Below are 13,566 nucleotides of genomic sequence, written 5' to 3' on the forward strand. Positions count from 1 at the left end.
GCTAGGAACAAATATAAAGCCCAAACAAAAAATTATTCTACACGAAAAAAATAAAAACAATGAAACAACTTTAACTGTAAAACACTAAACATCTTCATGCACAATAAAACCAATTAACTGTATATCACTCGGAAAGACTGTCACAGAAGTAAACTAGTGAGTCCCATAGTGTTCAATAAAAATTGAGTCCAAGGAACAATACAGGCTCGTTAGTTTAAAACAGGGGAAAAAAAAAAAAAAAAAAACAAAAGCAATTTTACATAGTTTCAAAATGTAATAGATTAAAGCATGAGTTCCCAGTGGCAGTACTCAATAATTTTCGCTCAAATTTCCAGAGCAAACTGAAGAAAACCAATTAAAAGTGAGACAAAATATTATTTGGTCCCGTTTGTCAAAAGTAGAAGATAATTCAATGAATCCACACAAACTGCTGTTCACCATCTCTCCCTCGACCTTGGCCTGCCAAAATAACAAGCACAGCCATATTAGCATTTTGAGACATTCAGAACTATATTCTACTTCAAAAGTACATCAAACACACATGTTGTAGAGACATTGGAAGAAGAAAATTGTGCATGCAAGTCTGAAAATTTCTGAACTTCCAGGTTTAACAGCAAAAAGATTTCTGAATTTCCAAGAGCAAATGATTCTTGCGTGGTTTCTTGACTGCTCCAAACATTTAAATTTATTGAGAGTTTTCAGCACCGTTGATAACTTTTTGTCCAAATAAAATAAAATACAGTTCCCACTAGAAAACTATTTCATCAAAATGCAACTTCCGATCTTTACAGTTCTAGAATCAGGATTCTGAATGTCCACCAATTACAGGACTTCTCCAATTATATATCCGGTAGATTGATAAAAATTTCAATTACAGACTCTGTTTCAGTTTTCAAAATCACCAAAAGTCATCTCAAATTTGAACATATGAACATCACCAGTTACTTTACTGGATAAATAGGGAACTTCCTTACTAAAACTAGAAAAGCCAAGAGAGAAACCACATAAGCAATGCAATTGATGAAATATCCTTACCTGTCCAAGTCTCTGTTGCCTAGAAAGCCTCTGTCCCTGCCAGCTCCAAATGATCTTCTGTCATCAGCAGGCCTTGACCACACATCCCCTGCACCATGCGATCGAGGCCTATCCATGAACTCCATACTTCTAGATTCCTCAATTGACCCAGACTGAGAAGGTGGCCTGTCAGGAAAGCCAGATACCCTGCCTGCTCCAGAACCAGGCCTGGAACCAGGCCTTTCAACAGCTTTCTGCCCAAAGCGAATTTTGTCATCCAAATCACGAATCAGTGCTTCCAATTCCCTTTCTTTGAGAACTATCACATCAGATAAACTTGATTGCTCTCCACCAGACTCCTGTGGAGATCCACTGTTTGTATTTATGGTAGATTTTCTCTCAAGTTCCTTTAAACGATCTATTTCTTCTTTCAATTTCTTTTCCTCCTCTGTTTCAGGCCTGCAAAATTTATGTCATTTAGAGATGAACACAGCATGATCATAGCAGATCCATAAGTCACATATAGACATGAAATCCAGCATACACCAAACAAAATTGACATACAGTCGTGTGCAAAAGCAAGTGTGCAGGAAACAAAAATCAATATAGAGCATCCAAATCAGCCAGAGAACAGGCTTACAAACTGACACATCACTTCAGATATCTTGAAGGAAGCCTGATGCTGCATAAGCTAAAAAAAGGTTCTAGTAAATGGAAATAATATAAATATTATAAATAAACTTTAGAAAATTGTTTAAAGAAGAAATAGTATGGGTCATTACGTTGCACAAATAATCATATAGGAATTCAGGTAATACATTGTTTTGAATTCTGGTAAGTAGAGGAAAAAGCCTAAGCAAAGGTCAACAGATGAATGGCCTCGTACCCCCACATAACACTGAAACGAAGTATATAAAGGAAACTAGGAATTAGAATGGCATAGTCAAATACAAAGATTCACTGCTTCAAATAACCAATAAAATTGCTGCTATAAATTGAGAATCAAACTTTCAGAGTCATAATAGTTTTGAATAAAGTACTTAAACATAAACTTAAGACAACTAAAAAAAACTAACTAAACAACTTTTCCTTCTCAGCAATCAATCAATTAGCTAACAGGCAAGGCTTCAGAAGCCCATCAGTGTAATTATACTTTCACGTGCTAACAGATGTACCAAGGTAATTGTCTTCTAAAGTATGTTGTTATCACTGACAAACATGCTGTTATATTGCACCGAAAAAAATAGTAACAATCTCACACACACAGGATTATCTAGGATTATCTATGTAGGATTAAAAAGTGCCATATTGTGGTGAAATGGAAAAGTCTCAGGCTGCCAAGTGCAAGTGCGAGGATTTGAGTTTCTTAAGAGTGGCTACTTCATGTAAAAATGCTGAATCCAAGCCACCCCTTCCAGGACCCCACTTGTAATGGACCAACACTAGGCAATGAAATATGTAGGATCAAGCGATCTAGTCATCCAAACATACTTGAAAATGCTTTATAATTATTTGCCATCATGTCACATTGACTTGACAGTGCATCAACATTTGTCTGAAGCATTTTGTATAAAGGTCATGTTTAAGAACTTCAAATTTCCAACATCCACCAATTAGCCTAAACAAGCTGTCCTTAGGTCCAAGCTCGACTTGTACAATAATAGAGTTAGAGCTTTCACCTGAGCTAGGTGCACAATTGTAGTTTTTTTTTTTTTTTTCACTATAAAAGAAATCCTGTAGTTTCAAGTTTTTTTAGGTTACAAACAGCAAACAGAATTCCCAAAATGATAATGCAAAACCTAACTTTTCTATACGTTTCATATGCAACCAACTCCCAAACAACTTTCATTTCATATCCTAAATGTACTATCATTATTTCTTTACATATTTTCATTGTATCTACTACTTGAATATCAAATCAAAACATGCATTATCAAACAAAACTACTCTTCCATGCTAGCTACCTCACATGCAACTGTATGATATCAATTTCTACAGTCACTTTACTATTGTTAACTAATAAGTATACACGGCTAGTTAAGCTAAAAGACAACTCCAAAGCATTTGCTCACACAACAGTCAGCAAATCTAGAGAGGGAAAAAAAAAAGTGATCTTTCTGGTAGATTAGGAATGTAAGGAACCTTGTCGACAGCCTTATGGTAAAGCACACATCCGCAGCAAACCTAACTAATACCATCTAAAACTCGCTATACTAAGAGCCATTACAACAAAACATTATGTTATCAAAGTAAAGACTCAAGTATGTCAGTGAAACTATTTTAGTTGTATCAAAAGTTCAATCTAAATTCGGAAACAAAATTCATAGCATAAAAGTTTTAAAGATCATCCTCATGTAAATATGTCACATTGTTATATCTTTAACAGTTTACCAATGCACATTAAAGCCTTACCGAGTAATGTTCTACAGAAAGAAAAACAAAAATCACAATTAAACTGCTTCCTTATATGTTAATGGTTATAAACCAGTTGAACCAACATATCAAAAACACTACCAAAGCAACTTGTAAGACAGAATTGGTAATGCAATTGGCCAAAAAATGCGGTAGTATTCAGAGACCTGTCTACGCGGCGATGCTCCAATTCAAGATCAATCTTTCGCCAATCCTGGCCTCGCTCCTCAAGTAAAATCTCCCTCGGCTTTGCATCCCCAAAAGGGTTCACCTTCGGCCTCGGCTTCACTACATTCTCAATCCCCTGCTGCAGGCCCTGACCCTCGGACCGGCTCGACTGCGCGCTGGACGGCCTACTCGAGTGTGCGCTCGTCGGCGTCCCCACACTAGCTTTCTTGGCATCATACTCCAATTCCAACTTCTTATAATCCAAACCCTTCTCGGCCAGAATGTCCTCCCTTGGCCGCGCCGCCCCAAACGGATTGGGCTTATTCGTCTTCACCGCTGGTTCGTTCACGCCCGAATCGCCTGTCGGAGGATCCAACACCAATCTGGGCCGTTCCCGCTCGCTATCACGAAACCCTCCTCCTCCTCCTCTACTCCAGCGATCGGGCTCCTGACCCGATTCGCGAAAACCCGAACCGAATGTGGAAGATCTAGTAGAGGGAAGAGGCTTTTTCCCAGCCGTCCAATTGTCAACCTCGTCAGCCCTAGACCCGCCTCCGAGCGACCCGTACCGGTTCTGCCGACCCGAATCGAGCGATGGAAGAGGTTTCTTCGTCAATGCCCAGTTATCAACCTCGTCCGCCCGCGAAGGCTGATCGAAATCCGAAACCCTAGCCGAAGGCTGTTGACCCCTACGCTCCTCATCGAACCCACCGTAGGACCTCCGGGCCCCACCGCCCCAGGACCCGTCTCCGTCTTCGCGGTCCCTGCCCCGACCCGCAGACGACCCGGAACGCCCGTAGGACGGGAACCCGCCTCCTAGGCGGCCGGACTGCATTTCTTCGGCGGAGCGCTCCTTGGGGCCTGTCGGGAGGCGGAGCATCTCGTCACGGGTCAAGGTCCTGTCGGCGGAGTAGGTGCCCATGGTGAACTCCGAGAGCGTCATCTTCTTCTTCTTGGGCTTGGCGCTCACGGATTCCTTGAGACTCGGGAAACTCTGCGACGACGACTCGGCTTTAGCGGCGGCCTCAGCAGCAGCCGCCTCGAGCTCCTCGGCCTCGGCGCGCTCGGCCTCGGCGGCCCACGCTCCGATACCACCACCCCATGGGTTTGTCGACATTTCTTAACCACCAAGATCTGACGAAGAAAGAAAAGGCAGAGAACCGAAAAATAACGAGATCTCTAAAAATGAGAATTAGTTTTTACTTTTTTGGTTTTATTTCGAGCTGGGGCTCCGTTACGGGAGCCGGAGCTCCGAGAACATGCGAAGAAGAGGGGGCTATAGTTGTGTGAGAGGGAGAGAGGGTGGGAATTATCGAAGAGGCGAAAGTACTGCAGGCTTGAGCAAAGATAGAGGGGTGGTCAGTGGCGCGGGTGGTGAGAGTGTTGTGTCACGCGCGAAGTGGAGAGAGTGGGTGACACGGTTCAATCAGTGGATGTTTGGGGGTCCCATAACTGTTTGGTGTGGCCCCGCCTTACGTGTCGTGCGAACAGTTACTCGATATAGGTTGACTTCCTTGTATTGGACGGTTCAGATGTTCTTTGAATATTTTTAAATTTTTTATGAGATAGAAAGAAGTGGTTTGTGTGGAATTTGTGGTGTGAGTGAGTTTAATCATCGTCCGATTGGATGCTTTGAACGCAGTAATTAAATGACTTTTTGAACACTGTTCTTTTCTGTTTGGAGGGACGTGGGGTGGGGCTATCCTGACAAATTCTACCCGAAATAAAAATGATAAATAATTCTTTTATCTGCTTTTTTATACATTAACAATTTGTAATTTTATTTTTTTAATAATTTTTTTCCCTGTTGGTAGAGCTAATAAGAATTTAAAAAAACAGCATTCCTTTTATTCGTACTTATGCCTAGCCACTATATGGTAATACACCTCTAGTCTGTGTATTTTTGTTTTATATATATTACTTGAACAATCACATAAATAAATTATATTAAAAACGAGTGGGATTATGCTAGCGACAAAGAATTCTCCAGATAATTATTGTGGATATTCTCGGTATTGAATTTCCTCAAGTATTAAAATTGGAAAGAAAATAAACTACCTTATTTATTATACAAAAAATAAATGTTAGTATTTAGGCAAAAAAATATATTAGCAAATAGGAAAAAAAAAAAAAAAGTACAAATCTCTCTCTCTCTCTCTCTCTCTCTAGAGAGTGTGTAAATGCATGCACACGCCACCATTTTGTTTGCTACATCAAGTCTAGGCGTTAAGAGTTGTAATTGACAAACTTCATATAGTTGATTTTGTTGATAAGCCGTACATATCAATGAGCATGAATATACAACTAATTATTCTTTAAACTATCATTTGTGGTAATTTTTTTATTATGTTCTTGAATATTTTATAAATCTTTCACGAAATTGATGTGATATGGTTTAATAGCCATTGGATCACATTTATTAAAAAAAAAAAAAAAAATTCCTAAACTAAGATACTTGGGCAGCAAGGAGAGGGCTAGATGCTTTCTTTTACTTTACCAAAAAGAGATGCTTTCTTATATATACAACTATACAAGGCTAAAGGTGTCACTTCAAGCTCCCCAAAGTCAAAAGGTTTCACCCACCTAAAATATCCTTCAACTTCAAGAGCTTGGAAATTTGAAATGGACGGCCAATGATTAACATCTGCAGCATCCCATCAACATGGCCAAGAGGTGGATTATGAGGTTAATTAAACTTAAGCCCCTGGCATTCATTCATATTTGCTGATTTCTTTTTGACCAAATCAAGTGGCTTGAATTGCCCTAAAATTAGACTCTTCAAATAGTTGTGCTGTCTCTTAATATCAGAAATTGTTAGGCAAAACATTAATCAAGTAGTTATAACGTGGCTATTGGAGAACTCTGACCATGAAACAGTATTGTTAAAAATGTTTGTTTTCTGACTTCCATTTTTTGTTCTGAAAAATAGAAATATGTTTTTATCTTTACGTGCAGAGATAAGAATATTTCATAAAATTGACGTGACAAAGTTTAATAGCTAATAAATATTTTTTTTAGCAAGTGCCGATCCAAAGACTACTAAATTCAGTTACGTTAACTTTGTGAAATATTTGTAGGGTGTTTTGTCACTTTCCTAATCTTTCTCAGCAGGCACTTGTCATGGAAACGTGCTCTTTTCGTTATTGCTTTATCCTCAATAAGGACAAGGTAAACAACATTCTATTCGCTTGTTACTCCAAACACATAAAAGTCAACTTTTTTCATAGCTCTTGTTCTTTTCGGAGGCTAGCTAAGCATCTCAAAAGTTGACTCGTCCATTACTCCCCTTTGTCTAGGTTTGCTAGGTTTGCTTTTCATCATGTTTTATCTTCAATCCTCTCAGCCCAATAGGGTGATACCACGTTTTGGAGGCAACTTCCTCGACAAACCACAGATGAAATTAAATCAAAAATTTAGAACACTAAAGACAATACATATCCAAGCACCACCACCCCACCCCCCCAGATGGGTTGTCCTAAAACGTTAAGGACTTCAAAAAAAAAAAAAAAAAAAAAAAAAACCTTTGAACTGAGCCGGTACCAAACAAAAATTTGAAGGTGATAATGAAGATTTATATCCACAGGGCCAAAGCCTCTTGAACCTTTGCTTGATGAAACCCAAATATGATTCGAGTAGAATCCACAACTTGCATTCCTATTCTTTCTGATTCAATTGCTCGGGAAACATCTCCATTTGAACTTCAAAATGAGCTGTCAGCTATGCATCAGAATATGTTTATCTTCTCCAAGAGCTCGTTTCCAAATAGGTTATGTACAATACATTACCATCCTGGTATGGAAAATTTAGTGACTTGTGACTAAGATTATTTCAGTAACTTTCAAACAGAAGCAAAGTAGCATGAATACATGACAAGGAAGCAGAATTGCACTCCATAAATTGAATTTTGATCTAATAGATAAAGTTGTTTTAGCTATGGGAAAGTCTAAATATTAACCTGCAAGGATTAAGCATACTTTTGACACAATTTTTGAAAAAAACTGTGACATGTAAAGTCACTTTTGAGATTTCTGAATCAAATGCTTTTTTGTGTTGTTGATTCAGAGAAGCACCAAATTGCAAAAAACTTATTGCCAATTGATTAGAATGGCAATCATATTTATTCATGTCGGTATGCTGCTGAGCTTGTGAGTGAAGATGAGTTCAAAATGTTAATCAGCTACCATCAACCGTGCCATCAATGATCCACAGGGGGAACAGTTGTAAGAAAATAGGTCTTATGTTCCAGAAAAAGATGGTTCCCACACCAATTGCCAGACAAAGATGAAAAATAAGTAATCCAGGAGCTGGAAAATCTCAGGAGAAAAAGCTTTTGACTAAACATTCCTAATATTGAATCATGATATAACTAGGAAGTAAACAAAATTGCTATAATATAAAATCCATAAACTAATTTAAATCTGTACTGCATTTCTTAAAAGGAGTCGTACAAAAAAAAGGTTGTGCTTTTCTCCGTTAAAGAACCTAGAAGACTTACATTGTAGTAGTGCAGGCAAGGCAACAATAATTCCATGGAATCTGATAGTGCTCTGGATGTATCTCAGCAATCTCTTCATTTTCCATAATAGCCATCTGCTGAACCTACTTGGCAATGTTTGCAGCCATGTACGAGCCACAGGTCCATATCATATGTTTAATCTGGAATTTGAAATAAAAGCATGCATTAGCTTTTGAAAAAAACAGAGTTAAATCCATGTACTGATTGGCGCAGCAATAACCAATTAAACATATGAAAATAATTGAATAATTGAACCGAGCAGAATGACATAGATAATAAAATCTACCTGAAGAATTTGCACAAATTTAGAAGTACAGGCAATGTTGGTACAAGTTCTCGAGTACATGCTTTTCTCTCTTAAGTGTTTGCATATATAACAAGCAAAGAAAGGAGATGAAACTGCAGCTGCCTCGAGAAAGTACATATATGCAGGACGGCTACAATATTGCCAGAGAGCAGCTAATACGTTCAATTGAGATCCTGTATACACCAACCTGCACATATACTGCCACCATCAAGATACAGCTAGAGCATATAGAAGTAAAAGGCTCATAGCAGGTTAGTCCATCTGAGTCTTTGGGTGTGTTTGGCAAATCACCCCCTCCTTATTTTCACTTCTTCCAAAAAAGTGTCAACATCTTTTCAAAACGATTACCAAACAACTTTCTTCACTTTTCTCTCATAAAAAAATTCAAATCTTATTTCACCTTTATATCAAATCAATCAATTCTTATTACTATTCAAACAAAAAACTCACAGCATTTAAGACGCTGGATAACATTTTTAGATGGTTGTGCTTCACAAAGAAATGACAATCAGGCAATTGATGATTTCAACATCAGTATATTTCTTCATTACATTTTGTGCATTCTTGCAATTCACTTCATCTGTCATATTCTAAACAGTTTTTGTCCATTTTAAAGGACAGGTTCAACCATCTAGGACATAGAGAAACATAATAAAGTTCACAAATGAAGGGAAAATATGGCCCCAATACAAGCACACATGATTGGAAAGGTAATAGAAAGTGTGCTTAAAACAAAGAAAAGAAGAAGATCGCAATCTTGTCATGTCAAAATGCCCACTTTTGGCTCACACATGATTGGAAAGGTCACATGTAAAAGATTTGTTATATAAATAATCGATAGCTGGAAAGTTTCTGCTGTGTGCATTGCTTAAATAAATCTGACAAAAAGAAAGAAACAAATACAAAGTAAGACAATACCTTCCCAAAGCCAGCTTGATCAATAATCCAAGCATATTTTCTGACATAGAATCCACACCTAGGATCGTGATAAATTGGCATCCAGTTTCTGCCATCTTGACTGTGGTATCTGCAATAACCAATGTGACGCAGGACAAACAATAATCACAAAGTGAAAGTAGGAGAAAGTAGGGTAAAAGAAATGAGAAAGAAGTTAAAAAAGGAGAGAAAAAGAAGAGAAAGAAGAAGCTATGGGGAGACAAGAATCAGGAGAAAGAAAGAGAGGAGAAAGAAGGGGGAGAAAGAGAGAAGAATCAATTCTTCATTTTTTTTTAGTTCAATCAAGTCCGCCGCCATTGGAGTATAAATCTTACTTAAATAAACTCATGACAAGATGATAATCATGAAATATTGACATCATATTTACCCCAAAATTATATTTTCTAGTTGGTAAGTGTGCTGAATTAGATATAATTACAGTTTATACGGAGATTATTCATCTTAGTCAACAAAAGCTCAGAATTGTGCCTAAATTTCCATATATGATGGTGACCATTTGAGAAAAGATTGGGATGTGGGTTGAAGGAAAAGATATGAAGCAAAAGCCCAAAAATCAGGTCCTAGCTTCCATATACACGTTGAAAGCCTTAATGAGAGAGGGTGTGTGCGTTCAAAATGAGAAAAAATCAAATCTGATTCACTCTCGGATTTAGAGTTATTCGGAGCAAATCTCAGTATTTTGACCATAACTTTCGGCTCAAGCGTCGGATTAAGGTGAAAACGATGTCATTCGAAAGCTGATTCAAATGGGAGTTCAAGAAAGGGGAGAAAAAATGTTGGTTTTAGGAGGCTAGTACGACAAAGACAAAGAGAAGAAAATAGAGAAGATGGAAGGCTCCACCAATTGGTGTTCCACTTAATCAAAGAAGATAAAGTTTCTTGCTGTCGATTTCATGGGCCGCTAATCCCTTGGCTAAGGCTATGAGAAATCCCTTAATCTGAGTATTTTTATGTTGTTTCTATTACTATAATCTCTTGGTATTCAGATTTCTTATAGAATCTATCTTTCTCCACAAATATTGCGTGTTTAAATCTTTTAAAATCTATATTCTTGAAGATAGATTGGTTTTTGATTGGTTTGAATAACCCAATAGATGCTTGTGTTTGATCATAAACAAGTAACTTTCTATAGAAATCATGAGAATAGAAGGAATGATTTTTCTATGCCTAAACAAGAGTAGATTAATCATGGATCAAAATTAAGAAACCATATTTGTGTCTAACTAAGAACATAGATGTGTTGCAAATCTGTCAACTATAGAAATCTGTCTTTTTTTGAGACTGTACTAGAAACTTGAATTTATGATAGGGGTGAACTCTAAACCTTAGTGTTACCAGTAACCAAATTTTAATCTTTGTTTCAACTATTTATTTTTTTCTTTCAGTTATAAGATCAACCCATTCTCTTGTAGAATTAGTTAAGCAATAATTCTATAATTTGATATAATTAAGTCAATCCTCATGGGATCGATCTCATAAAACACATCGTGTTTGATTCGTATACTTGCAAGTTAAATTTGGTTGCAATTCAAATTGATATCACTAAAACCTAGAGCAACATCCATTTCCTGACTTATCCAAAATAATTTAGGGCAACGCCCATTTATTGAATTACCCAAAATAATATCGGAAAATGCCCATTTATTAAATTACAATAACATCTTGACTCTTAACAAATTAAATAAAACATAAAAATTAAACACTAATAACCCCATTAATTAATAGGATATAAATAAAACTAGGTGAATCAATATTTCGTGCCTAGACCCTTGCATCATAATGAATCAGATATATAGATGTGAGGCCAAAGCTTCTACACGGTCGTTAAAACTCCTTACAGATCTGGACCCATATAGAAAGAGAAATGATATTTTTACATGAGCAATGCTACAAACTCAACTCTTATACAACTCTTATACAACTAGGTTGATGTAAAGTGCTCATATACCATTGGATCAACCTTTATTAAAAAAGGCCCATAAATCCAATGGTTTATAGCATTCTACATCGGTCCAGTTGTATAGGAATTGAGTTTTTAGATTTATTCATATACATCTCCGTACATCCCTTTTTCAAATCAACCATTGGATGATCCTATGGATTCATTGGTTGATTGGAAAAAGAGATGTATGAAAAATGTACAAGAGATGTACATATAACACATTTCATGTAGAAATGAGCAACAAAACACCTAGGAATCTGCCATAAACAATGATGATTCTTCTCCTTAATTTCATTGACAAGTACTTTAACCACAAGGAAACAAGAACCTTTCCGGCGTTTACAGTGTGAACCTTAGGAATCTAACAACGCCAGCAAACTCACTTGACAAGCAACAAACAAGAATCATCAAAATTTCCCTCAGGTTAGCAGAATCAACCTTTCTTGTGTTTCCACCCATTTAATATGTTTTAAGCCTCTGAAAGTAAAAGCGCCTGCAGGATTGCGAGTTAATAAAAACGAAGAGGAACACGATCATATGATATTTTATACAGTTCTGCTATTCGCAAATGAAACAGCTTTTTTCGTCGTGCATTCATTTGGCCCATTTTCAATTATTTTCGGGTTTTTTTTTCTTTTTTTTTTCCCTTCAATGTTCTTGTTGGATTGGGGCTTACTATTGGGTTGTCTTTTTTATTTATTTATTATTAACTGTAATCTTCTCATCCCTTTAAAAAAAATAAAAAATAAAAAAGACAAAGAAACACCTTTTTCTTTTCCCTTTTCGCACCAAAACATATCAACCCATACAATACATACAGCACAAAATCTATAACGCCTTAAATCAAACAACAAAAAATTCAAAACAAAAATAAAATCTTCAAAATGAAAGAATTACTAGAGAAACAGAAAGAGCAAAAGTATTGGCTAATTAACCTGAGCTTCGGCGGTGGCAACCAAAGATGAAGGAAAGGACTGCTCCAAGGGTGGGCTTCGCTCTCGCTCGGAGCCAGCGACCAAAGCGGCGGTCCTCTTCTGCATAGCAATCAGCACATTGTGCCACGTGATCACCCTCGAATGGGCCTTCCCGTGCAGGCCCACGTTGAGGTCCGCCAGGTCCTCGGGCTTCACCTTCGCCACCTCCTCGGGCTCCGCGCCGTCCAGCAGGTGAATCAGGCACGAGCAGAACCCCTTCGATATCTCCGAGTCGCTATCGGCCCCGAACCTCACGCGCCCGAGCTCGTCCAGCTCCGCCTCCACCCACACCTGCGTGGCGCACCCGGCCACGCGGTTCTCCTGCGACCGAACCGACTCGTCCACCGGCGGAAGCAGCGCCGCGTAGTGCAACAGCCGCTTCACGCGGTCGATTGGCTCCGTCAGTGACCTGAACTCCGACACCACGCGGCCGAGCCTATCGGCGACCACCTCAGAGGAACCTAACGGAACCTCCGTCGCGGTCAAGCATGATACGCAGAAGCTATGGTTTCGAGCATTCCATTCTAAATCCGAGTTCCAAATGCATTTCAAAGGCATAAATGCAAATTTTCTTTCCTGATTAATAATAAATTTCAATTTCGTCCGCTTAGGGCCTGGATCATTGTGATTCGTTAGTTTCACAGAGCGCGAAGAAGAAGAAAAAGAAAGAGGAAGCGCTGTGTTTAAGAAAGCAGATATCATGTTTGGACAGAGAGAAAGTTACGCGACAGTGAAGAAGAAGCGAGAAAATCAACACGCTAGAAATGTCAGACAAGGTGCCGAGTTGGACAGAGCCAGAGAAACAAAGAAAAAAGCGACAAGTTCGTTAAGAGTGCGAGCGATTGATTGAGCTGGTAAATGGGAGATCCATGAAGCGCGCATGCCGCACCGTTTCGATGTCTCTGTGTCTGAATCTGAATCGGAATAAGTAGGTGGTGGCAAAATGTTGTCTGCATTTCCCATATATATATATATATATTAAAGGAGCTGAGCTGGTCCCTACTTTAGAAGAAAAATATTAGGTTTTTTTTTGGTATTTTCTTGGTTTGAATATTATTTTTTTAAAATTAGGTGAAAAAAATAAGAGTTATTTTTACCCAATTTTTAAAAAATAATATATATACTAGAAAAACATCTAATATTCTCCTTTTCATAAAAAAAATATATATATATATATTTATATATATAATGATTGTTTCGGTGATTCTCTTGTGTATTCTCCTGATCTTTTGTTGATAATGTTTTTTAAAAACACAGAAAAAAAAAACTTTTTATT

The 13,566-nt window shown here is 37.8% G+C and overlaps 2 protein-coding genes across 3 annotated transcripts; both read right to left on the reverse strand.

Annotated features, from left to right (window-relative positions):
* Positions 1 to 93: 93 nt before the first annotated feature.
* LOC132177143 (eukaryotic translation initiation factor 4B2-like) lies at positions 94 to 4,919 on the reverse strand. Its single transcript, XM_059589374.1, has 3 exons — positions 3,594 to 4,919; positions 1,036 to 1,473; positions 94 to 459 (listed from the first exon to the last, which is right to left on the reverse strand). Exons 1-3 carry the CDS (start codon positions 4,709 to 4,711, stop codon positions 435 to 437), a joined length of 1,581 nt encoding a protein of 526 aa, XP_059445357.1. The 5' UTR covers positions 4,712 to 4,919; the 3' UTR covers positions 94 to 434.
* A 1,854-nt stretch (positions 4,920 to 6,773) lies between these two features.
* Positions 6,774 to 13,209, reverse strand: LOC132179095 (sufE-like protein 2, chloroplastic). 2 transcript variants are annotated; one of them, XM_059591733.1, is made up of 5 exons: positions 12,252 to 13,209; positions 9,336 to 9,444; positions 8,397 to 8,604; positions 8,090 to 8,250; positions 6,774 to 7,383 (listed from the first exon to the last, which is right to left on the reverse strand). In XM_059591733.1, the coding sequence occupies exons 1-2, from the start codon at positions 12,990 to 12,992 to the stop codon at positions 9,394 to 9,396; spliced, it is 792 nt and encodes a 263-aa protein (XP_059447716.1). In that variant the 5' UTR covers positions 12,993 to 13,209; the 3' UTR covers positions 6,774 to 7,383; positions 8,090 to 8,250; positions 8,397 to 8,604; positions 9,336 to 9,393. The 2 variants fall into 2 exon arrangements, with proteins under 2 accessions (XP_059447716.1, XP_059447717.1); XM_059591734.1 differs by having other exon boundaries at positions 6,774 to 7,411.
* Positions 13,210 to 13,566: the final 357 nt, after the last annotated feature.

This window comes from Corylus avellana, chromosome ca4 (assembly GCF_901000735.1).
Source record: "Corylus avellana chromosome ca4, CavTom2PMs-1.0".
In the NCBI taxonomy this organism is placed as follows: domain Eukaryota; kingdom Viridiplantae; phylum Streptophyta; class Magnoliopsida; order Fagales; family Betulaceae; genus Corylus; species Corylus avellana.